Source organism: Hydra vulgaris, chromosome 05, assembly GCF_038396675.1.
Source record: "Hydra vulgaris chromosome 05, alternate assembly HydraT2T_AEP".
Classification (NCBI taxonomy): Eukaryota; Metazoa; Cnidaria; class Hydrozoa; order Anthoathecata; family Hydridae; genus Hydra; species Hydra vulgaris.
In genome coordinates, this window is record NC_088924.1 from 2,150,444 (window position 1) to 2,172,500 (window position 22,057).

The 22,057-nt window shown below is 26.1% G+C and overlaps 1 protein-coding gene across 2 annotated transcripts in view; it reads left to right on the forward strand.

The window, feature by feature from the left end:
- Positions 1–22,057, forward strand: part of LOC136071790 (kinesin-like protein KIF21A) — an 89,493-nt gene that overhangs the window by 21,319 nt on the left and 46,117 nt on the right. For both annotated transcript variants that reach the window (XM_065797081.1, XM_065797082.1), the window contains exons 3-16: positions 4,369–4,411; positions 4,663–4,845; positions 6,564–6,815; positions 11,400–11,540; positions 12,424–12,539; positions 12,892–12,994; positions 13,133–13,409; positions 13,489–13,549; positions 13,676–13,838; positions 14,364–14,417; positions 14,508–14,709; positions 14,822–15,000; positions 21,119–21,271; positions 21,739–21,978. In XM_065797081.1, coding sequence (XP_065653153.1) covers positions 4,369–4,411; positions 4,663–4,845; positions 6,564–6,815; positions 11,400–11,540; positions 12,424–12,539; positions 12,892–12,994; positions 13,133–13,409; positions 13,489–13,549; positions 13,676–13,838; positions 14,364–14,417; positions 14,508–14,709; positions 14,822–15,000; positions 21,119–21,271; positions 21,739–21,978 — 2,167 coding nt within the window. The remainder of the gene's footprint in view (positions 1–4,368; positions 4,412–4,662; positions 4,846–6,563; positions 6,816–11,399; positions 11,541–12,423; positions 12,540–12,891; positions 12,995–13,132; positions 13,410–13,488; positions 13,550–13,675; positions 13,839–14,363; positions 14,418–14,507; positions 14,710–14,821; positions 15,001–21,118; positions 21,272–21,738; positions 21,979–22,057) is intronic.

A 22,057-nucleotide genomic window follows, 5' to 3' on the forward strand; every position in this document is an offset into this window, starting at 1 on the left:
AAAAAATGTTTGTTTCAAAATAGAGAAATAAAAATCTGGTTTATTTGATTTTTTTAAAGAAAGGATTTTTTTAAATACAATTACTATTATTATAGTTCAATTAAGTTATATTTTATTATGTTATAAAATACTATTATTAGAATATATATATATATATATATATATATATATATATATATATATATATATATATATATATATATATATTAGGGCTTGGCAAAAACCGGAAAGTTTCAAAAAACCGGTTTTTGGGTTTTTTTAATTGTAAAACCAGGTAACCGTTTTTTATCATAAAAGCGAATTTTTATTATTGCTGTATAAATCTGATGTAACCTAAAATATTGATATATTAGATCTCTAAACTAAAAGAAAGTTTTTCATACTTAAGCTAAATTTAAAAAAATATTATTTTTTTCATAAGCTATAAAGCATTAATTTTCAATGTAACATTACATTTATATCTTTATTTATTCATTATTAATTTTATTCGAATCTAATAAACTTGGGTCATTTTTCTATTAAGCCTCTTTTTTCCTTTGTAATTCCTTTTTTTTGTTGCAACTCAATAACCTCTTTTTTATTATTATAATGTTCATAACTGAATATGCTATTTTTAAGTAAAAATTATGCATGCAATCTGTTTACAAAAGTATAAAGTAAAAATTATGCATGCGATCTGTGTACAAAAGTATAAAGTAAAAATTATGCATGTGATCTGTTTACAAAAATGCAAAAATATACTACCATTTATAATATTTAAAGTAATTTTTTTTCGTTTGTTGACGAAAAAAATTTTATTTTACAATGTTAGTCATAATATATAATAATTTAAGTTGTGATACATAATAACATAAGAGACTTGAAAAATATATACAATTCACCGTACTAGCAATATAAAGCTAGGTTTCCAAAAGAAGATTATAAGGATCTTATCATCAGAACCTTAAAAAGTAAACATTTTTATTTATTATATATATATATATATTGAAGATCTAACACAATGCAAAGATACAACATACTAACATTTTAATATATAATATGCTAAAGATTCAACAAATACATTCTACATACGTTTTTATTAGAATTTTAGAATGTTGTCCATTGAGAGAATTTTTTTAATTTATTTTTAAAAACAGGAAAAGTTAATAAAATATAGCAAAAACATTTGCTCAAAAATATAATCTTTTTTGTACTAAAATGTAGAAAATAAATTTTTTAATTTAAATTTAATAGTTCAATAAACTAAAGATTGACAGGTCTGCACAAGGTTTATATAGAAACATACCTGTCAATCTTTAGTTTATTGAACTATTAAATTTAAATTAAAAAGTTTATTTTCTACTTTTTAGTACACGAAAGATAATATTTTTGAGCAAATGTTTTTGCTACATTCTATTTTCTACTTTTTAGTCTTTACGAAGAGTTTCGATATATTAGTGTTAAATAATGTTTTTAAAAAAAAATAGTATTTTTAAAATATTTAAAAAAAATACAAACCCACAAGCAATCTTAGCAAATTTTAAAAATGAAAAGATGTATTTATAAAAAGGAAAAAAGTATGTTATTAAAAAAAAAAAAAGTAACAAACCCACAAGCAATATTATGCGATTTCAAAAATCGCAAAAAAAAAAAAAAGTTTTTTGTGCACCAAGGATGACAAAGAAAGTTGAGGAAGAGTTCATATCAAGTGAAAGAAAAGAATATAAAAAATGATCAAAATTTAGTAATCCTATTTTATTTCAAAATTAGAGTACATGATTTTGACATTAAAATAATTAAATAACAATATTAAACAACTAACTAAAATGAAACAACAAACTAAAATATCAAAAAGTTGACAAAATACTTCAAGTTAGTATTACTTTTTTTTTTTTTGATTGTTTTAATTATTATAAATATTTATAAATATTTATAATTATTATAAATATTTTGAAGTTTTAATATTGTTGAAAGATCTGTCAGTATGTATCTACGTTAAAAAAAATATTGAAATAAAACAAAATGCAATATCAAAGTGCTTTTTAAAACTACATATATTTTCATGATATTTGTGAATTTCACGTTACTTGTTAGTTTGTTAAAACTGTTATTATGTTACTTAATCTTATTTGTTTTGTACACCTATATTATTTTATATATATATAAGTGTTGCTAGTGTTAATTATTTTATTAGTACATAACTTTTTATTATTATGAGGATGCTTCTTGTCATTACCATGAGCATTAAACTATTATTAGTATTATTATTATTTTTTTTTATTTTGAATTGATTGATTTTTATATTTTTGGATGTTGTAATTTTTTTTTTTTTTTTTTTTTTGAGAACTTGAAATTATGTTAAAACTATCAATAATTAAAATTTATTGTGGATCAGAGTTTGGAGCTTCAAGTTTTGTAAAACAAAACTAAATACTTGGTGCCAATTATATATGTTTTCACTCATGACCACTCTTTGTGATCTTCCATTTATAAATTTTTATGTTTGGTTGAAATTTACCTTAGATGCCATTATCTGATAATTTTTTAATTAGTTTATTTTCTTGAGAAGCTATTTGTAAAAAGCTTTTTCAATTTCGATGCATATTAAGTCTAAACATTGTCCATGCACATGAAGTCTAAATATCAATGTCCATGCATATCAAGTCTAAACATCAATAATGTAATAGTTGAGAGTTTCAGTAAGTTTATTGCAAATTTTTTTTATTTTACATTCCCTAAATAAAATCATTACACATTTAGTATTTTCTAATAGCTTACTAAATAATAATGCATAAGACACAGTTCTTTAATTTAAAGTAATATTTTCGTCTTTTTAAATAATGGTGTTATATTTGCATTTTTTTACATTAAGAAATTCTTAACAATGTTAACATCTTCTTTCACAAATATTAGAGATAGTTAAGAAATCTGCCTTTAGGCTGAATTGTTTGCAAGTAACCTTTTCCCCAACCATTCATTTGAGAGTCTAATGGCTTTTCCTTCGCATCCTTGACAAATGGGTCAAACATTTGTTAGGTTTTAGTTTTACTTGTTTCAATAGCTAAAGGCATTTTTTATTCCACAACCATATCACATAGCTTGCATGAAACCTTGTAATACTTGGTTGCATCCTAATTTCTTTCTTATCTTCCTGGCATCTCTTAGACATTCTCTTAACATTCTCTTAGGCATTCTCTTAACATACACTCTTATCTTCCATCATAAGAGATTTCATCTCTACATTTGTGTGGTTTCTTCTGATTGTGCAACTATACCATTCCAGACATCAACTTTTTGACTGTTTAGAACACTAAGTTGATTTTGAATCTCCTCTTGCAATGGCTGGTGTTGTTCAAAATTATTTAACCTTGTAACAAATTTTGTTTTTATTTAGGCTGTATTTTATGATCCCTTCCACTTTTAGACAAAAATTTATAAACGTGATTTATATTTATGTACTTTTGATAAAAATGATTTTATTTTATTTTATTTCAATTTTTGTAAAAGTTCATTTCCAACAAGCAATATTTATATTTATCCCTAAAAAATTAGTGCAGTAAAAAAATAAACCATAAAGATGAAGGTTCAGTAATCAATATCTTCCATGGGTAGAAGAGAAATCATTCATTGATTATCAATATTTTGTGAATTTTTTTTTATTTATACTTTAGGTTGCATTGTTGTATTTATAATGATTCAGGATTCACAATCTGGAAAGGAGTTTAAACATTTTGTTTTTAACGTCCAAAATGTTGCTTATAATCTTTTTATTTAATTTTTCAACTATACAAAAAACGCTCAAAATGTTTTAAACACTGTTTACCAAGTCTGGTTTTTGAAAATATAAATGTACCACTGTTTTTGAAGTTTCTCTAGACTTTAGGTCTATATTTTTTTTATCTTTGATGTACCACATAAAACTATTTTAGTAAATTAAAGTTTATCATAGTTGGGATTAGATACAGCTGATTGTTTTTATGTTAAAAAGCCATGTTTTTTAAAATTTATATTTAGAAAACTTCTTTTAGCTTGTGCTATAGGATATTATGCGGTAGTGGTGTAGTGGTAAAGCGCTCGCTTCATATGCGAGAGGTTCCGAGTTCGATCCCCACCACGTCCCTGGTAGTACCGCGCTCAACTTGTTTCTCCGCGCAGCGGCCTTGTTCATCAAGGTTCGTGTTTCGGAGTTATAGAGTTGAGAGAGGGTTAAAACCACTATTAAGTAGCCTCCTCATCTGTAGTGGCCTTCTCGGCCTTGAGGAGGTAAATAACAAAAAAAAAAAAAAAAAAAAAAAAAAAATATTAATTATATTGCAGTTCCTATTTTTATTTTTAGTAATATTCATTTATATGTTTTATTGTTTCTATAAATTCCATTATGATTGACAGATGCTTTGATGGATATAATGCTACCATACTGGCTTATGGACAGGTAATCTTTTTTGTGTGTGTTTTGTTTAGATTTTGAATAATTTAATATTAAATTGATGAAATGGTTAGTATATAAATTGAAATAACCTAATTAATTAATAAATAATAAAATAAATTATTAATTTTTAACATTTATTAGTTCATAACTTTTAAAATTAATTTTTTTAAATAGGTTCATTTTTTCGAATTGGTTATTTCAATGTTATAAAAATAATATTGTCTAAAAATAATATAAGAGTATATAACTTTTAGACTGGTAGTGGAAAGACTTATACTATGGGAACTAGTTTTGATGTTGGTATTAGCGAAGATCAGATTGGCATTATCCCTAGAGCAGCAAAACATCTTTTTGATGGAATACGGAAGAGAAAAGAAGAAGCTGAGAAAGCTGGGCAACCTTCTCCAGAATTTACAGTCACAGCTCAATTTCTTGAGGTTCTATAAATTTTGATATAATTATAAAATTAAATTTTTAAAATTGATGATTATTTATATAAGGTAAGTTTGGCTTCTTCCACAGTAAAGGCAGCTTACTTAGAAGAAAGAAAAGTCTGTATAGCCTTCAGTATGCGGTAGTGGTGTAGTGGTAGAGTGCTCATCTCATAAGCGAGAAGTTCTGAGTTTGATCCCCACCACATCCCTGGTAGTACAGCGCTCAACTTGCTTCTCCATGCAGCGGTCTTGTTCGTTGAGGTTTGTGTTTCAGAGTTATAGAGTCGAGAGAGGGTTGTAACCACAAAAATTAGCCTCCTCTACTGAAGTGGTCTTCTCAGCCTTAAGGAAGTGAATAAAATTAATTTTTTTTTTTAAATTGAGTAAGTATTATGTACCAAGTAGCAGTAAATCTTGTATTATGTACCAATTAGCAGTAAATCTTTTTTTTTTCTAAAACAGGCCCAGATGAAAAAAATTAAAGAAATTTGAGGTGCAAAATTTTTGGTAAAAGGATTGGGGGATAAAAATATGTGTATAATTGAATTTGATAAAACATATTGCAAGATAGTTTAATGCCTAATAAAAGACATCTTTTAACTAATTTAAACACCTTTATATCATAAAAAATGATATAAAGGTGTTTAAATGAAATTGCTTTAGGCGTACATAAAATAACAATAAGCATACATAAATTGTGAAGTGGATAACACTTAAAAAAGACCTGGCAATAGTCTATTATGAATATTAGCAATAAGCTAATTCTTGGTACTACATTTAACTGTACCTAATATTATATAGCTCTGGTTTATTTATTGAGCACCCTTTTAAGTATACAAAAATATACATGATAATACAAAAGTATTTACTTGGCATTTACATATATACACTAAAATTGAAATACACTATAAATTTATTTAACAGTTTTTTATTTAGTATTAGTATTAGTATTAGTAATTGCTGTAGCTGGTGTTAGCCAGCATAGTATTAGCATACTATGAAAGCCGATTTGCTTGATTGCTGCTCATCCAGCAATCAAAACCTGTTTTAAAACTATTAGATGATTGTGCAATAAATAATTCATTTGGCTATTCCATAAATTGGTTGTTCTGTTAAGTTAAAAGTTTTCACTCGCTTGCTTTGTGATTTCTTTGACATATTTAAAGCCTCTTGTTTGGATTTGTTGAATACTATTTTTTTTTTTTTTTAATTGTTATTTAAAAAATTAGGTTTTGTAAATTGTATTTATATGCTTCTTAGGATTTGATTTAAAGAAAATATTATTGTTACAATATTTTTGTATATATTGTAAGTCTTTCACTTGATGGTCAGTGTAAAAAAATTAAATAGTCATTCTATTTCTTTAATATTTTCATCAGATCTTTTCGTAAGTGTATTTTTCTTTTTTAAAATGCTTTAATTAAGTAAAACAGAAGCAACAATAAATTGTAAAGAAACACTTTTTACTTTGTAAATAGAATGGCATATTTTTTTAAAATAATTAATCTTAATTACTTTAACTCGTTCGCTATCGCAGTTATTGTTGTCATGTATCAATAGACTCGTTAGTTATTGTTGTCATGTCAACAATAAACTCATTAGTTATTGTTGTCATGTAGAAATAAGAAATCTGCTTATTATTAAGGTTGATATTGTGGTAATAGTAATTAATAATAATAAATAACAACAATAATAATCATAAAAGTAATTTTTATATTTAGCTTTACAATGAAGAAATAGTAGATCTTTTGGATATTGAAAACAAAGGAAAAAAATTAATCAGAGTTCATGAGGATCATAATGGAAATATATATTTAACAGGTGTTGTTGCAAGACCTGTAACTGCTGCTGAAACATGTATGACACTATTAGAAGAAGGTGCTATTTCTCGGTCTACAGCTGCAACAATGATGAATGCAACATCGTCAAGGTCTCATGCTATATTTACACTTTTCATTAAGCATCATAGAATTGTAAGTTTTGTGATCTCTAAACTGTTTGTTTTTTGATTACTTTTTTTTGCTTGTGTGTCAGTAAGATAAAAATGTATGCTTTATATGGAAATACATAGTTAAATCAATAAAGATAGAATATATAAGATTCATATCTGAACATTTAGAAATGTTCAAAATTTAGTACCATTAAAACAATTTTCCTTTTTTTTATTACTTTTTCTGAATAGTTAAAAAAATATTAAGTTATTATTTATTTAACTATTTAGAAAAAGTAATAAAAAAAGATAAGTTGAAAAAAAATTTTTTTTTTTTGCTTATTCCTATGATAATTTACAATGACACGAGTCGGTAGCTAAAAGTGTGCACAGGGTGGTTAAATGTGTAGAAAGGGTGGCTAAAAATCAAAAAAATATTGGCTTTAATTTTGATGAAACAAGACATATTAAAAGCTCACGCTAAGATGAGAAAATACTAAAAAATTAGTCTTATTTGATTTGTAGTTCAAAAAATATCAGTTTTAAGAGTTACATATTTAAATTAAAAAATTGATTTTACCTGTTTGAATTTTGCATTGAAGGTGTTTTTTGATACATTTTGCTAAGGTGATATCAAATGAAGTGTTGGTTATTACATATTGATGAAGTTTACTTTTCAATGGGAATAAAAATAATTTTGATAAATCTTTTCAAATTTTAAAAATCAGCCATTTAACTTAATATTCTTAATATTGCCATTAAATCATCATTAGGTAGTAAAGTAGGTATTTCATCTTCATATAAATTTATTAGTAATCATTAAAAATTAGGTAGTTATTAGTAATTAAGTAAGAAATTTGGCAAATAAGGTTGTAAATTTTATCTATCAAATAGCAATAATTTTATCTTCATATAAGCAACCAATAATTTATTGCTGAATCATATTCAAAGGCTGAATTATAATTTATTTTGACTAAAAATAAGTTGTGAAAAAAGTTGTAATCAAACATATAAAAACTAAAATTAGAGTCTGAATGAAAATACAGAACAGAAACACAGAAAACACAGAGGAGACTCTAATCAGCAATATAAAATATTTGAGATGGAATTGGAGAGTGGCAAAAGTGACAAAAGTGTGGCAGTACTAAGAGTAGAGTTGAGCTTTATGAAAAAGATTGGCTTGATTGGTCAGCACTTAAATTAGAAAAATTCAAATTTTTATTGTAAATAATAATGAAAGAGGGCAACCTCTATAGATTTTTCTGAAACAAATTATAGAACTAGGCAAAGAATTTCAAATGATTCTGTAACAAAAGATTCAATGAATAACAGTAGTATGGTGAATTTAATTATTAATTTCATTAAAAAGCAATCAAGTACGACATAGTAAGTGCATCAATTAAAGAGTCAAATGAAGATCGATGAGGACCAATGAGGAAGCCTTTAGATTTTTTATTGACAATAGTATGAGTAAATCAGCATATCGTATAGAAAATTCATCCTACCAGTTGATTAAGAAAATGAAAGATAAATCTGTCCTGATCCAGAAGCAATTACCAATTCTTCTGTTATAGTAAAATCAATTGTGCTTAAAAAGATATACAGCTGATAGACTTGTATATTTTATAAGCACAATTAATTATACTCTAAAAAGAAATGAATAAAAGGAAAATTTTGATGCCCATGAAAAAACAAAATGAACAAAATGAATTAGTCTTGGGTGGAACATTAAGATAGGCACAATATAACCAAAAAATGTTAATAACAGTGATACTGATTGTTGCATAAAGAAATTTCGAAGTTTTTTTCCAAGTTTTCTATGAGAGATTATGACAATCAAGCCAGAAAAAATTCAAAAGAAACCAATTATTTGATGAATTTAGGCAGGAGTTAATACTTTTGACCCAATTTTGCAATTAACTCAAAGTTTTTAGTTCCTATATTAGTTCCTTAGATAATAGAAGTCAAAAGCTGCCAAAAAATGTAACTGATAATACAACAACTAGAGAAAGAATTGACACAGATATCATAATGAAAAGGATTTTGAAAGATATATTAAAATTATCAAAATTTGGCGTGCGCGGAAAAATTCATCTTTTTTTGCTATTTGAGTGAAAATAAAAACAGCAAAAGTAATGCTTTGAATAAATGCAAGATGAATGAATAATAAAAAAATACCAGCAAAACAAACGTTTTATTTGAATTCTAGATGAAACCATTAAAATAAAAATGGCATAAAAATAAAAAATTAAAATTTTCATATAAATATTAAACAAAGTAAATAAAATAAGAATGGAAAGACAAATATTTTATTTAAATTCTAAATAAAATAATTTTAAAAATCTGGCAAAACGAAAGCTTTAATTCTAGATAAAATAATGAAGAAAAAAAAAGGCTAAAAGTTTTCAAAAATTAAAAGCTAAAAATTTTCATATAAATACTAAACAAAGTAAATAAAATAAAAATGTTTTATTTAAATTCTAAAGTAAGTAACTAAATAAACCTGGCAAAAGGATTTAAATGTAGACAAAGTAATTAGAATGCTTTTTTATGCGCTCGCCAAAGTGCTGGCTAAACAGAGAAGACTGATAATAATATAAAAAATTAAAAAATTTCATTAAGTTCCTTTTTAAAATTTTTACAAAAAGTAATTTTCAACTTTATGATAAATTTCTATGCTGCATGTAATTTCTATGATGCGTATGATTCAAATTTGATGAAATTTTTTCTGCAAGTTGAATGCCATAATTACATTCAAAATTGTCTAGTTCAGAAAACTAACTTTTTAAAAGTTAAAAATCTTTCCCCATTCTGAACATATTTTCAACTTTATGGCTGAATTTCTTAGTCAAATTTAAAGTGACTGGATTTCTAATTTAAAGTGACTGGATTTCTAAACACATCAAAACAAAAAAACTTCAAAAAATATAGTTGAGAGCAATTTTGAGAACAATTTAATATTTTTTACTCAGCATTTTACTGCAATTGCATGATCGCCATTTTTTTTATTTTATTAAATGATAACAGACAACTCAAAACATTGGTTAGTGTTTGATGTTAGCTAAAATTTTAAATCTGACTATATACACCACTGATTATATATATAAGGCCTACAGGCTTTATATATATATTCAGTAGGGTACAGTCAAATTTTGGTCAGTCGCTTGCTGGGCCACTGAGAGTAATAATTTAGCTTACATCATTCATTCACCAATGTTTTGAGTATCTGCCACCATTTAAAATTAACACCAATTTAAAAAATGGTGATCCTGCAACTTTTTTGTAAAGAAGATAGCCTTTTATTTAATAATAAACTTTATTGGGAAAAAAAAAAATTGAATTGAAAAAAATGTCTATGCAAGTTTTAAAGATCATTGAAAATAAAATTTGATTTTTGATGGTAAAATAAATCATTTTTAGTTAATTTATACTGACTAGTCTTTCAATAATCTTATGATTGAAATAACCACAATTAATTTCATTATGGCATAAATTCAACTAAATTGCAAATGATCAATAGTAATGAGTTTGAAAAAAAACAATTTACTAATTTCACAAAACTACAATATTCATAATATTCACGTTTTTACAGATGCAATCTACAGGTTTCATTCCTTTCAAGCCCATTTAATTTCTTAGCTTTGCATAAACGTCAAATGTGTCCGACATCAATTTAGAGTTTCTATTTTAAATATATAGTTATAAATAATTATAAAGTAAGCATAAAACCAAGTAAGATTTTTTTTTTAATACATTAAGTCGAGATGATGAGACCCAAGCTAAGCTCTACTCTGGCTTTTCAAGAGTATCTTTTTTACTATTGTCTGTTAATTGCTTTTTTTGTTAGTTAGGCTATTTCTGTACTTTTTCTTTTAATATGTTAAATAAAATAGTTAAACAATTAAAGTTGTTACATAATAAAATGATTGGTAAAATAATTTAAAAATTAAAAGAAAAAAAATTAAATTTTATTTTAATGTTTAATCAGTTTAATGCTTAAACAATTTTATTTTGTTTTGATTAATACTAGAAAAAAATGGAATTCAAAAAATTAGATTGAGACCCGCAAAATGTTATTGCATTATGATGTTATATAGTTCAAAAGTCATCAAGAATTTTTTATTGAAAAAAGTCTTTTTCTTTAGAACACAAAACAAAAAATATAACTTTTACTACAAAAATTTTGCTTTTATAGATTTATTGAATTAATAGCCCTCTTGCCGGCAACTCAATAGCATCAAAAATAGCTTTTCAAAAGATTTGGCTGGCATTTGTTATTGGGTGACCATAACTGTACACCACTGATAATTTGTTATAAACTAAAGTGATTTATATTTTATAATTAATAGTAATAGTATTAATAGTTATAACCATATTAATATATTTAATAACAATAATAATAATAATGATAACAATAATAATGTCAGGTACTTGCTAATTTGGAATTGAAATCTACATGTAAATTTAATAGTTCAAACAATAATTAATGGAGATTAAAAAAATTTTTAATACTTTTATTATAAGCATCATTTCTTGTTTTTATTTTGGTATAATAAGAATTTCTATGGTAATTTATTTTGTATTATTATAATAGTCGAGGTGGTCTTTTTTTTTTTTACTGTATTAGTCACAATCAGATGAAGGTGAGGAGTTTGAAACACTCAATGCAAAATTTAATTTTGTTGACCTGGCTGGATCAGAAAGATTAAAAAGGACTGGAGCTACTGGTGATCGTGCAAAAGAAGGAATATCTATTAATCAGGGACTAGTATGCTAAATTCACAATTTCAAATTTATTTGACTTTTTTAGTTTTTTTTAACTGTTTTATTGATTTATTTTTTATAGACTTAAAAAATATTTTTAATAAAAGCTTAACACAATAAATGTGGTAAATAAATAAGGTAATAAATAACTATAATAATAAGTATATACAAAATAATGGGCAGTCTATGGTTAACAACTGCCCAAAATGATCAAAATTGCTGTTTTTATCTCCTCCAAAATGAATTCTTGTCAGTCAAAGTTGACAGGTTAAAAAAATCTAAAAATCTAGGTTAAAAAGTTTTAAAAAATAAGTTATTACAAACACCAGGATGTATTTCGAAAACACTAAATATTATGAATATTTAGTATTTCGGAAAAGTAATTTTTATCATTTTCTAAAACAATGGTCTTCTACTATTAAATAGTTTCAATTCTTTTAATTCTTTTTTGTGCTGAAAATAAATGACCACGTCAAATTAAACTCCATTTTGTCATTGCTTGCTAAAATTTCAGTTTTTTTAAAAGTGAATAAAAAAGCAATTGCTTTTTACTCAGCATATTTGAGTAATTGCTCAGCTTTACAAGAATAAAAGTTTGATTCACAAATTTTTATTCATGTAAAGCTGAGCATTTTTGGAGTAAATTTCTCAGCTATATGTGAATAAAAGTTTGAACAATTTTGTTCAAATTAGTAAAATAGTAAAAGCCATTGCTTTTTTTTAACAAGTTATGACATGTTTTGTGTGGTGTTTAGAGTTTTGGTATAGCATTATGCAAATAAAGCATTTAAAGGTGTATTATGATTTGAATGCAATGTATAAATTTTGTGTTTCGAGGTGTGGTATGGCAGTACATTTACATTATATTTTGATTTTTTGTTGTGTAGCTATCATTAGGTAATGTTATAAGTGCTCTTGGTGACAAAACTAAACGTGGATCTCATGTGCCTTACAGAGACTCAAAACTTACGAGATTGCTACAAGACTCACTGGGTGGTAACAGGTATTTAAAAAAAGTTTCTCTAATAATATTGAAATATTAGTGAAAGAAGAAAATTGTTTTTTATTAATAATGTTAAATAATTAACAATGTTGGACCATATTTTATAGCTTTAAGGTTGGAAAAGCAAAATGAACAAAAAAGTGTTCTCTGATCTGATTAAACAATTATATTGCAATAACAACTGATTGAGTGATATTGTTCAATCAGTTGTTATTGCAAGGAACACTAACAATGACAGTGATCATAATAAACATACATATATGTAATTTTCGTCTTTATGCACAGTTATAAAAGTTTTATATTCTTTTTATTGTGGCATTTAAAATTTAATATGAATAGTTTTATATTTTAGTCGAACTCTAATGATTGCCTGCTGCAGCCCCTCAGATCGTGATTTTATGGAAACACTTAATACACTCAAATATGCAAACAGAGCTAGAAACATAAAAAATAAGGTAGGTATCGAATTGAAATTTTTTTTCAAAAGATGGAAATATGACTAAGCCATTTATAATTAGTTATTAATTAATTAAATTTTAATTTAAGAAATTAAAATTTTTTTTTTTTTTCAAAAGTTTTGATTTTGTTTTTAGGTAATTGTTAATCAAGACAAGGCCAGCAAGCAAATTGCTTTGCTGCGACAAGAGATTCAGCAAATAACATTAGAACTAATGGAGTATAAACAAGGTAAGCGTGTTGCAGATGGATCAGGAGAACATATGTCAGATACCTTTCAAGAGCTTAACATGCTGAGATCTGAAAATGAAACACTTCGTATGCGCGTAAAAGCATTGCAAAAGAACATTGAATCTAAATCTATACAACTTACTGAATTAAAAATATCTTCAGTTCTTGCAAACTTAACAGATGGTTTGTAATTCAGATGTTTATATATTTTTTTGATATGAGTAAAAAATTTTCATCACAAATGCTAAATTAATATTTTTAGAGGAAAAAACTACATTTAAAGATATGGTTACCTCTTATGAAACAAAGATACAGGAACTAACGTAGGATTATTAGATTAAATTTTAGAAGAAATATTTTTATTCATGAATTTTGATTTGAAAAAAATTTGAATTAAAACATTTTCTTTTACTAAAAAAATTTAAAAATGTTATGCTGATTTACAACAGTACAAAGTTGGCAGAAAGTGAAGAATTATCAAGTGTAGCAATAAGACGTGCTCAAAATGTCAGTCGTGCTGCAATGTCACCTGGTACATGCCAAGAAGATGAGCAATTGGTTTCATTTATAGATGCTGCAAAAGATCACTTAAGAGCAGAAAAAAATAAAAAAGTATTTTTTTTTTTTTACTGAGATGTACACTTTGGATTTTTCCTTTTTTCTCAAATTTTTTCCTGTTTGTTTAAAAATCACCACATATCCAACTAAATATTATCTTTTTTTTAATCTCCTTTATGATCCATTTATTTTTCTCCCTCATAGTTTGGTTGATATTCACCATAAAATATCAGATGTGTGATATTTAGACTTCCTTTAATTTTTTTGTGCAGAAAGTTATCTGAGGTCCACTTTGTACTTTAACAAAATTGCTTAGAACATTGCTTTGCCAACATATTTTATATAAGAATAAATTCTTATTCGTTTTTATTTAAATTAATAGTAAATTATTTCTTTTAAATTTTTTTAGTTATTTGTAATTTATTTTTTTGGTTATTTTTTCTTGTCTTTTTCATTTAATAATTTTAAGATTTTTTTAATTTTTTAAATAAAGTTTATTTTTCTATGACTAAATTTTGTTCCTGTAAAAAATTTCATTTTCTGTGATTTTAAATTACTTATCTTTTTTTTTTTTTTTAGAAGCATATGAAGAAAGTTAAGAAAGAAATTTTATTTGAAGATTCTAAAGAAAAGGTTTGTCATAAATTTTTAATAGTATTTGTAAAACTTTTGTTTTGTTTTATTATTATGTATTTTTGGTTTAAAATATATAACTGGGTTTAGTTAAGTCCAGAGAGTGGAGTTGTTATGAATAGCGATGAGAATGATGAGGATGAAAATGACGAAAAAAATGAAAACAACATGGTGATTGAAATAAATGAATGTCATATTGATGAAGAAGATTCTCACAATGAAGAAGAAGATGATGATATAGCATCCAATACAGATTCTGACAACGAAGACGCTTTAAATCAATCTTTAAAAAGTATTTTTAAATTTATGTTGATACCCTTTAGATTCCTCTTTGAATTTTTAACTTTTTTTTGTTTTTAAATTTTATTTTTGCCTTTTATTATTTTAAACATTTCTTGTTTTAGATGAAGAAGCAATGCAGAACAACATTAATGATTTAGACACTGATATTACAATTAAGCAAAAGCTCATTGACGAACTTGAGCACAGCCAGCAGCGATTAACAGCACTTAAACAGCAATATGAACAAAAAATGATTTTGCTTCAAAATAAGATTAAAGAAACAGAATCAGAGCGTGATAAGGTTTAATTTTTTGTTTCACAAATACATTTCTTAAATTTAATTTTTATTTCAGAATTAAAAAATTTAGAACAAAGTTTTTGGTACAAAAATTTACAAAAATAAAAATGTTGATTACTCTTGGTGCAAAAGCAATAGCAATAGTACAAAAGTTAATAACAAAAGCTGTTGGTTACTCTTGGTACAAAAGTTAATAACAAAAGCTGTTGGTTACTCTTGGTACAAAAGTTAATAACAAAAGCTGCTGGTTACTCATGGTACAAAAGCTAATAAAACTGTTGGTTACTCATGGTACAAAAGTTAATAACAAAAGCTGCTGGTTACTCTTGGTGCAAAAGCTAATAAAACTGTTGGTTACTCATGGTACAAAAATTAATAACAAAAACTGTTGGTTACTCTTGGTACAAAAGCTAATACCAATAAAATTGTTTGTTGGGTTATTCCATATCAAATCATCTAAAGGCTCCCAGGGTACCATCTCAGATTTGCTTTAAACTTTGACCACACACAGATCTTATGAAAAAAATACAATCCAGAAAATTTCAGCTTGATTGACCGATTTGTTTAAAAGTTATGATTGAATTAAAAATGACCAAAATCCAAAAAATTTGTGTATCAGGAGCTTACAGCAGTTTTTTTCGATTTTTGACAAACTGTAACTTTTTAGATAAAGATGGTGATCACCTGAAATTTTGTAGAGTAATAGTTTTTCACCCAAATAATCCATTATTGCAGTTGCTTTTGACTGATTTTTTACAGTTTTTGAGTTATTGTACCTTAAAGTTGCTAAATATTGCAACATAATAAATATTTTTTCAAACTTTAACGTGTTACAGTTTAATACTTACTTACAGAAAGTGGATTTTTTTGTTACCTTTATGTACTTAGGGTCACCACTTGTTAGAATAATCAAAATTATGCATTAAAAATTAATTTAGCACATGCAGCAGCCTATTAAAAAATCACTTTTTTTTTAAATTATGATAAATTACATTGACTTTGCGGGCATAGATAGTAGCGTAAACAGTTGAAATAGATTATGAAACTTTTTCATGTTGAGGTTCTATATATAGACAATCACCAAAACAAATTTAAAGACCTATACTCTATCTTATGACATGATTGTAGCCTTTTGAGAGTAATGATATTTTCAAAAGGAGAATGTTATTAGACTATGAGCTAGCCTTAGGTCATAGTCTAATAATTAGTCATAGGGATGACAGTAGTATATTTTTTATTTATCTGTGAATGAATATATTCAGTTTTCTTTTTAATGACATAATGTCTTATTTTGTACTAATAATTAATGACATAATCAGTGTCATAATCAGTGTCTGATATTTGTTAGTTTCTTTGAGATTTAATATGTTTGTCTTTTTTAAATGTCTTTTTTAAACTGGAAATATCTCCTCTGAAAAATGTAAGTAAATGTGGCAAATTAGTATATGGAAAGCAAAAAGTTAAAAAACTGGAAACAAGTATGACAAACCTAGTAGCATCAGCATTGAATATAGATCCAAAAGAAATAATATCTGAGAAAAAGCAAAAGTGCATTAACTGTAATGATTTAGACAAACTTTTAGCAATATGCAATAATGCAATATGCAATAAAGATGCAATATGCAATAGCAAGAATGCAATATGCAATATGCAATAATAAAAAATGCAATATGCAATAAAAATGCAATATGCAATAGCAAGATGCAATAAAGGAAAAAGGAAAAATCAGTTTGAATGAAGAAAAAGTTCAGTTACTAACATTAACTCCTGATAGTTGGTCAATTAAAAAAACTTGCAATGCATTTTCAGTTTCAGACCATCTTGTTAAGAAAGCCAGAAAGCTAAAAAATGAAAAGGGAATACTTGCTAAACCCGAGGCTAAAAAAAGACATCCTTTGAAGGATATTGTTAAGCAGAGAGTCATTGAAATATATGAATCTGAAGAATACACTAGACAATGTCCAGGAAAAAAAGACTTTGTTTCTGTGCGTATAAATAATGTTAAAGTTCATAAATAAAAACGCTTAATATTAGTTCGTTTAAAAGAACTTCATCTGGAATTTAAGAAGTTATACCCTGAACACAAAGTTGGATTCAGCAAGGTCTGTGAACTAAGGCCAAAGTGGTGCCTTACTGTTGATAGTAGTAGAAGCCACTCAGTTTGTGTATATTCTTAACATCAAAATGCTAAGTTAATATGCTCTGCTCTTCCTAACACCCATTTAAAATATTACAAAGATTTAATGAAAGTATGTGTTTGTAATATAGATAGTCGAAACTGCATGTTTCATCTATGTTCCAACTGCCCTGGTAAAATAAATTTGAAGACTTACTTAGAAAATGTGTTTGAAAAGAATGATTTTGGTTTTGATGATTAGATCACATATAAACAATGGGTGTCAACTGACCGAACTGCACTTATTACAGTCCAAACAAGCATTAGTGAATTTATTGAAACTTTAAGTGAAACTTTGTATGACCTTTGTCACCACCACTTTATCAAAGAAGCACAGTCTTCCTACTTATCAGAGGCAAAACAAACATTAGACCAATATACCTGCATTATTCTGATGGATTTTGCAGAAAACTATGGTTTTCTTGTACAAGATGCTATACAAGGGTTTTACTGGCAAGCCGATCAAGCTACCTTACACTCATTTGCTGTTTATTACAATGACGAAAAAGATCACCTTAAATGTGAATGTTATTGTTTAATTTCTGACCATCTTTGTCATGACCAATCAGCAGTCCATTGTTTTCTCACAAAGTTGCTCCCTATTGTCAAAATCAAACTACCTGCAGTAAATAAAGTTAAATACTTCAGTGATGGTGCTGCGTCACATTATAAAAACTACAAATGTCTAATAAACTTAATTTATCACATTGTAGATCACCAAATAAATTCTAAGCATCACTTCTTTGCTACTTCACATGGCAAAAGTCCATGTGATGGAATAGGAGGTACTATAAAAAGAGAAGCAGCAAAAGCTAGTCTACGAGCAGCAATTACAAATCAGATTCTCACACCACAAGATCTGTTTACATGGGCTCAAAAAAACATCAAAGGTGTACATATTTTATCTTTCAAGTGATGGTATCAATAACCATGAAACAACTTTTAACCTTCAGAAACAATATGAAGGGATGCGCACAGTTCCAGGAACAAGAAGCTATCACTGTTTTGTACCAGATGGAGAGAAATTATTTTTACGAAGAATCTCTAGTGATACTGTCAATGATGCTCATGTGTTAAATGATGTTAATTTGATTTTAAAAAATCCTTCAAATTTTCAACCCGGTAAATATATTGCATGCTTTTATGATGAAGAATGGTACATAGGGCTTGTGGTCGATATTTGTAATGAAAACCAAGACGTTAATGTGAAGTTTATGCAAAGAAACAAATTAAATTTAACATGGACAAACGATGCACAATCAAGACAGTGTTGGGTTCTATTTGACAAGATAATATGTCAAATAAGTGTTCCATTGATTAAAAGTATAAGTGCTCGTGACTATATTCTTGCTAGTAATGACTATAACATAATTATGAGTTATATAAATCAGAGATAAGCTAATTAGTTTCATGTATACATACTTTTTCTTTTAACTGATTATCTTTCTCTTTAAATGCACTTTTTTACAGTATAGTTTGTATAAAATTTGAGGTATAAATTTTGTATGTGGTAAGTGGTATTTTTCTGTTCTCCTTTTAAAAATATCATCACTCTCAAAAGGCTTCAATCATGTCATAAGATAGAGTATAGGTCTTTAAATTTTTTTGGTGATTGTCTATATATAGAACCTCAACATTAAAAAGTTTTATAATTTATTTCAACTGTTTACGCTACTTTCTATGCCAGCAAAGTCGATGTAATTTATCATAATTTAAAAAAAAGTGATTTTTTAATAGGCTGCTGCATGTGGTAAATTAATTTTTAATGCATAATTTTGATTATTCTAACAAGTGGTGACCCTAAGTACATAAAGGTAACAAAAAAAATCCACTTTCTGTAAGTAAGTATTAAACTGTAACACATTAAGGTTCGAAAAAATATTTATTATGTTGCAATATTTAGCAACTTTAAGGTACAATAACTAAAAAACTCTAAAAATCAGTCAAAAACAACTGCAATAATGGATTATTTGGGTGAAAAACTATTACTCTACAAAATTTCAGGTGATCACCATCTTTATCTAAAAAGTTACAGTTTGTCAAAAATCGAAAAAAACTGCTGTAAGCTCCTGATACACAAATTTTTTGGATTTTGGTCATTTTTAATTCAATCATAACTTTTAAACAAATCGGTCAATCAAGCTGAAATTTTCTGGATTGTATTTTTTTCATAAGATCTGTGTGTGGTCAAAGTTTAAAGCAAATCTGAGATGGTACCCTGGGGAACTTTCAAAAAACTAGGTGATTTGATGTGGAATAACCTGGTTTCTCTTAGTACAAAAGTTAACAAAAACTGTTGGTTACTCTTGGCACAAAAGTCACTGACAATAAAACTGTTCATTACTGTTAATAAAATAGTTACTAAAAATAGAACTGTTAGTTATTCTTGCTACAAAAGTTAATACCAATAAAACTGTTGATTACTGCTGCAGGCTGTAGACAGGAACTGATTACTGCTGTAGACAGGAATGGCGTGCAATCAAATGCTATTGCTCACCACGCAAATGATTTTTTTTTTTTGGACAACTTGACCACGGCTGTTTAGATGTTTTGATGATTTAAACATTTCAGAAATTTGCTGAAAAAGAAAAACCCAAGGCTAAACTTAAATTTGGGAGAAAATTAAAAAAAAAATTAAAGAAAAAAGAAAACAGTTCCTTACAAAAAAAAAATATATATATAAGCACTAAAATAAAACTCAAAGCGAAAATTACTTTTTGTTACGCTTTTTGTTTGAAATAAATTATTTTAAACTTATTATTTGAAATGTTTTATTAAAGTTACTCAAAATGCTTTTTACAAATTACTTCATGAACAAATTGTATATAAGTTGTTAAAAAGTGTTATATATAATATTTTTAAATTGTATAAACATTTATTTTTTCCAAAAAGCTTCAAAAAAAAATTGTTTAAAAAAATAATGTTGTTTTTTTAAAATTATATTTTAATTATTTTATGTTCTGATTAAAAAAAAGTTCAAAAGTCAAAGTAAAAAAAAAGGTTTTAAACAATTGTTTGAAATAAAAAAAATTAAGCAATTAAATCATTTAGTTGCAATGGGAAGATTTATTTAACTTATTCATAATTTAAAGAAACTTAAAAAAATAATCTTTTAAAAGATATTTGAAAAGACACGGAAAATAGTTTCAAATGCTTAAATTACAAATATTTTTAAAATATTTTCAAATGTTTTTAAAACACAAAATGTGTTTGTTTTAAACATTACATTATAACATTATTTTAAACATTACATTATAACATTATTTTAAACATTATAATTAATTTTATTTTACCTTTTATTTTACCTTCAAACTTTAAAAAAGATCAACGATTAAAAGTTATTTATAATGTAACATAATTCATAATTTTTTTGTTGCATTTACTTACTATATAATTTACTTTTGTGTAATTTATTGCTAAATAATTGCTAATATGCGCTAAAAGTTATGGAAAATAAAAGATTATGAGAGACAAAGAATTGCAAAAGAAAAAAAAAAAGAGTAGACCATCTCTACTGTAGTGTGAATAAAATAAAATAATATTTTAAGTGAGTCACGTCTATATAGAGTAAATAGGGCTTTGTGGTTATTGACTCTATAACACTATTAGACTTGTATCAAGAAGTTTATTGGTTGAAGTTAAAACTAAAAGCAATCCAAAAATAAAGTACCACTTAAACATTTAGTTACAGCATTTCAGGTAAATGTTATTAAGATTTTCCTTTAAGATACCCGGTGTCGGGTACTGCAAAAAAATGGCCAATTCCAGGTATCAGGGAAAACAGCTGAATTACCGGGTCCAAACCAGGTACCTGGTACATTACTACTAATAACATCGCTTATACAAACGTTTGTAACAATGACTATATTAGAGCTATATTAGAACTATACTAATTTCTTAATGCAAAAGTGATGTTGAAATAATTTATGTTTAATTGTAAAATAGGTTCTAAAAAGCATTGGAAATGTTGATCAACTTGCACGTTCAAAATCAGATGAAGTTCGTAAACAATATGAAAAAAAATTAATTGCCATGCAAAAAGAACTGTCCAAGTTACAAAACTCTAAAAGGGAACATCAAAGACTTCTAAAAGCTAAAGTAAGTAATAACTTCTTTGTTACAGAACCAGTATGTGGCTTAATTAGGGTTTTAAACCTGTAGCAGTTTCTTAAAAATAACTTGAATGCTATTGTTTGCTATAAATAATTTATTATTTACCTGAATTTTTTATTTTTTAATTCACCTCCCCAAGGCTCTGATGGCCTCAATACTGGCTAGGAGACTACTATTTTTTTGTTTGAATTTTTTTAAATATAATGTATAAAGCTATTCCATTTCAACTCTGATTATATAAACATCTGATTATTTCAGAAGGTGTAAAGTCCTTTTTCAGAAAAGTTGAGCTGTCTGCTGGTAAATCAAATGAATAGAAAGCTAAATACACACAATAAAACAATTATTTATATATAGTTTTATTTAATAGGATAAAATGAGGAGGGCTTTAAGTTTGCATGAGATTTAATTGATATGAAACAAAATAAAGTTTAAGTTTTTATTATTTCAAGGAACAAAATGAGCAGCAGTTAAAGTTGATGCGAGATGAATTAAATGATATGAAACGAACCAAAGTTAAACTAATGCGTGCAATGCGTGATGAGAGCACAAGAAATAAAAAAATGGAAAGTAAATTCAATCAACAAATGGAAACTATGCTCAAGGAGAACAGAAAAAAAGAATATGAACTTAAAAAAATGAAAGATGACAAGAAGCAAAGAGATCTTATATTGAAGCGTAAACAAGAAGAAGTAAGAAATATTTTTCTTAAACTTATTTATTTGTAAAACATTGATGAAATTATGCAGTTATTTATCCATAAAATAAAGT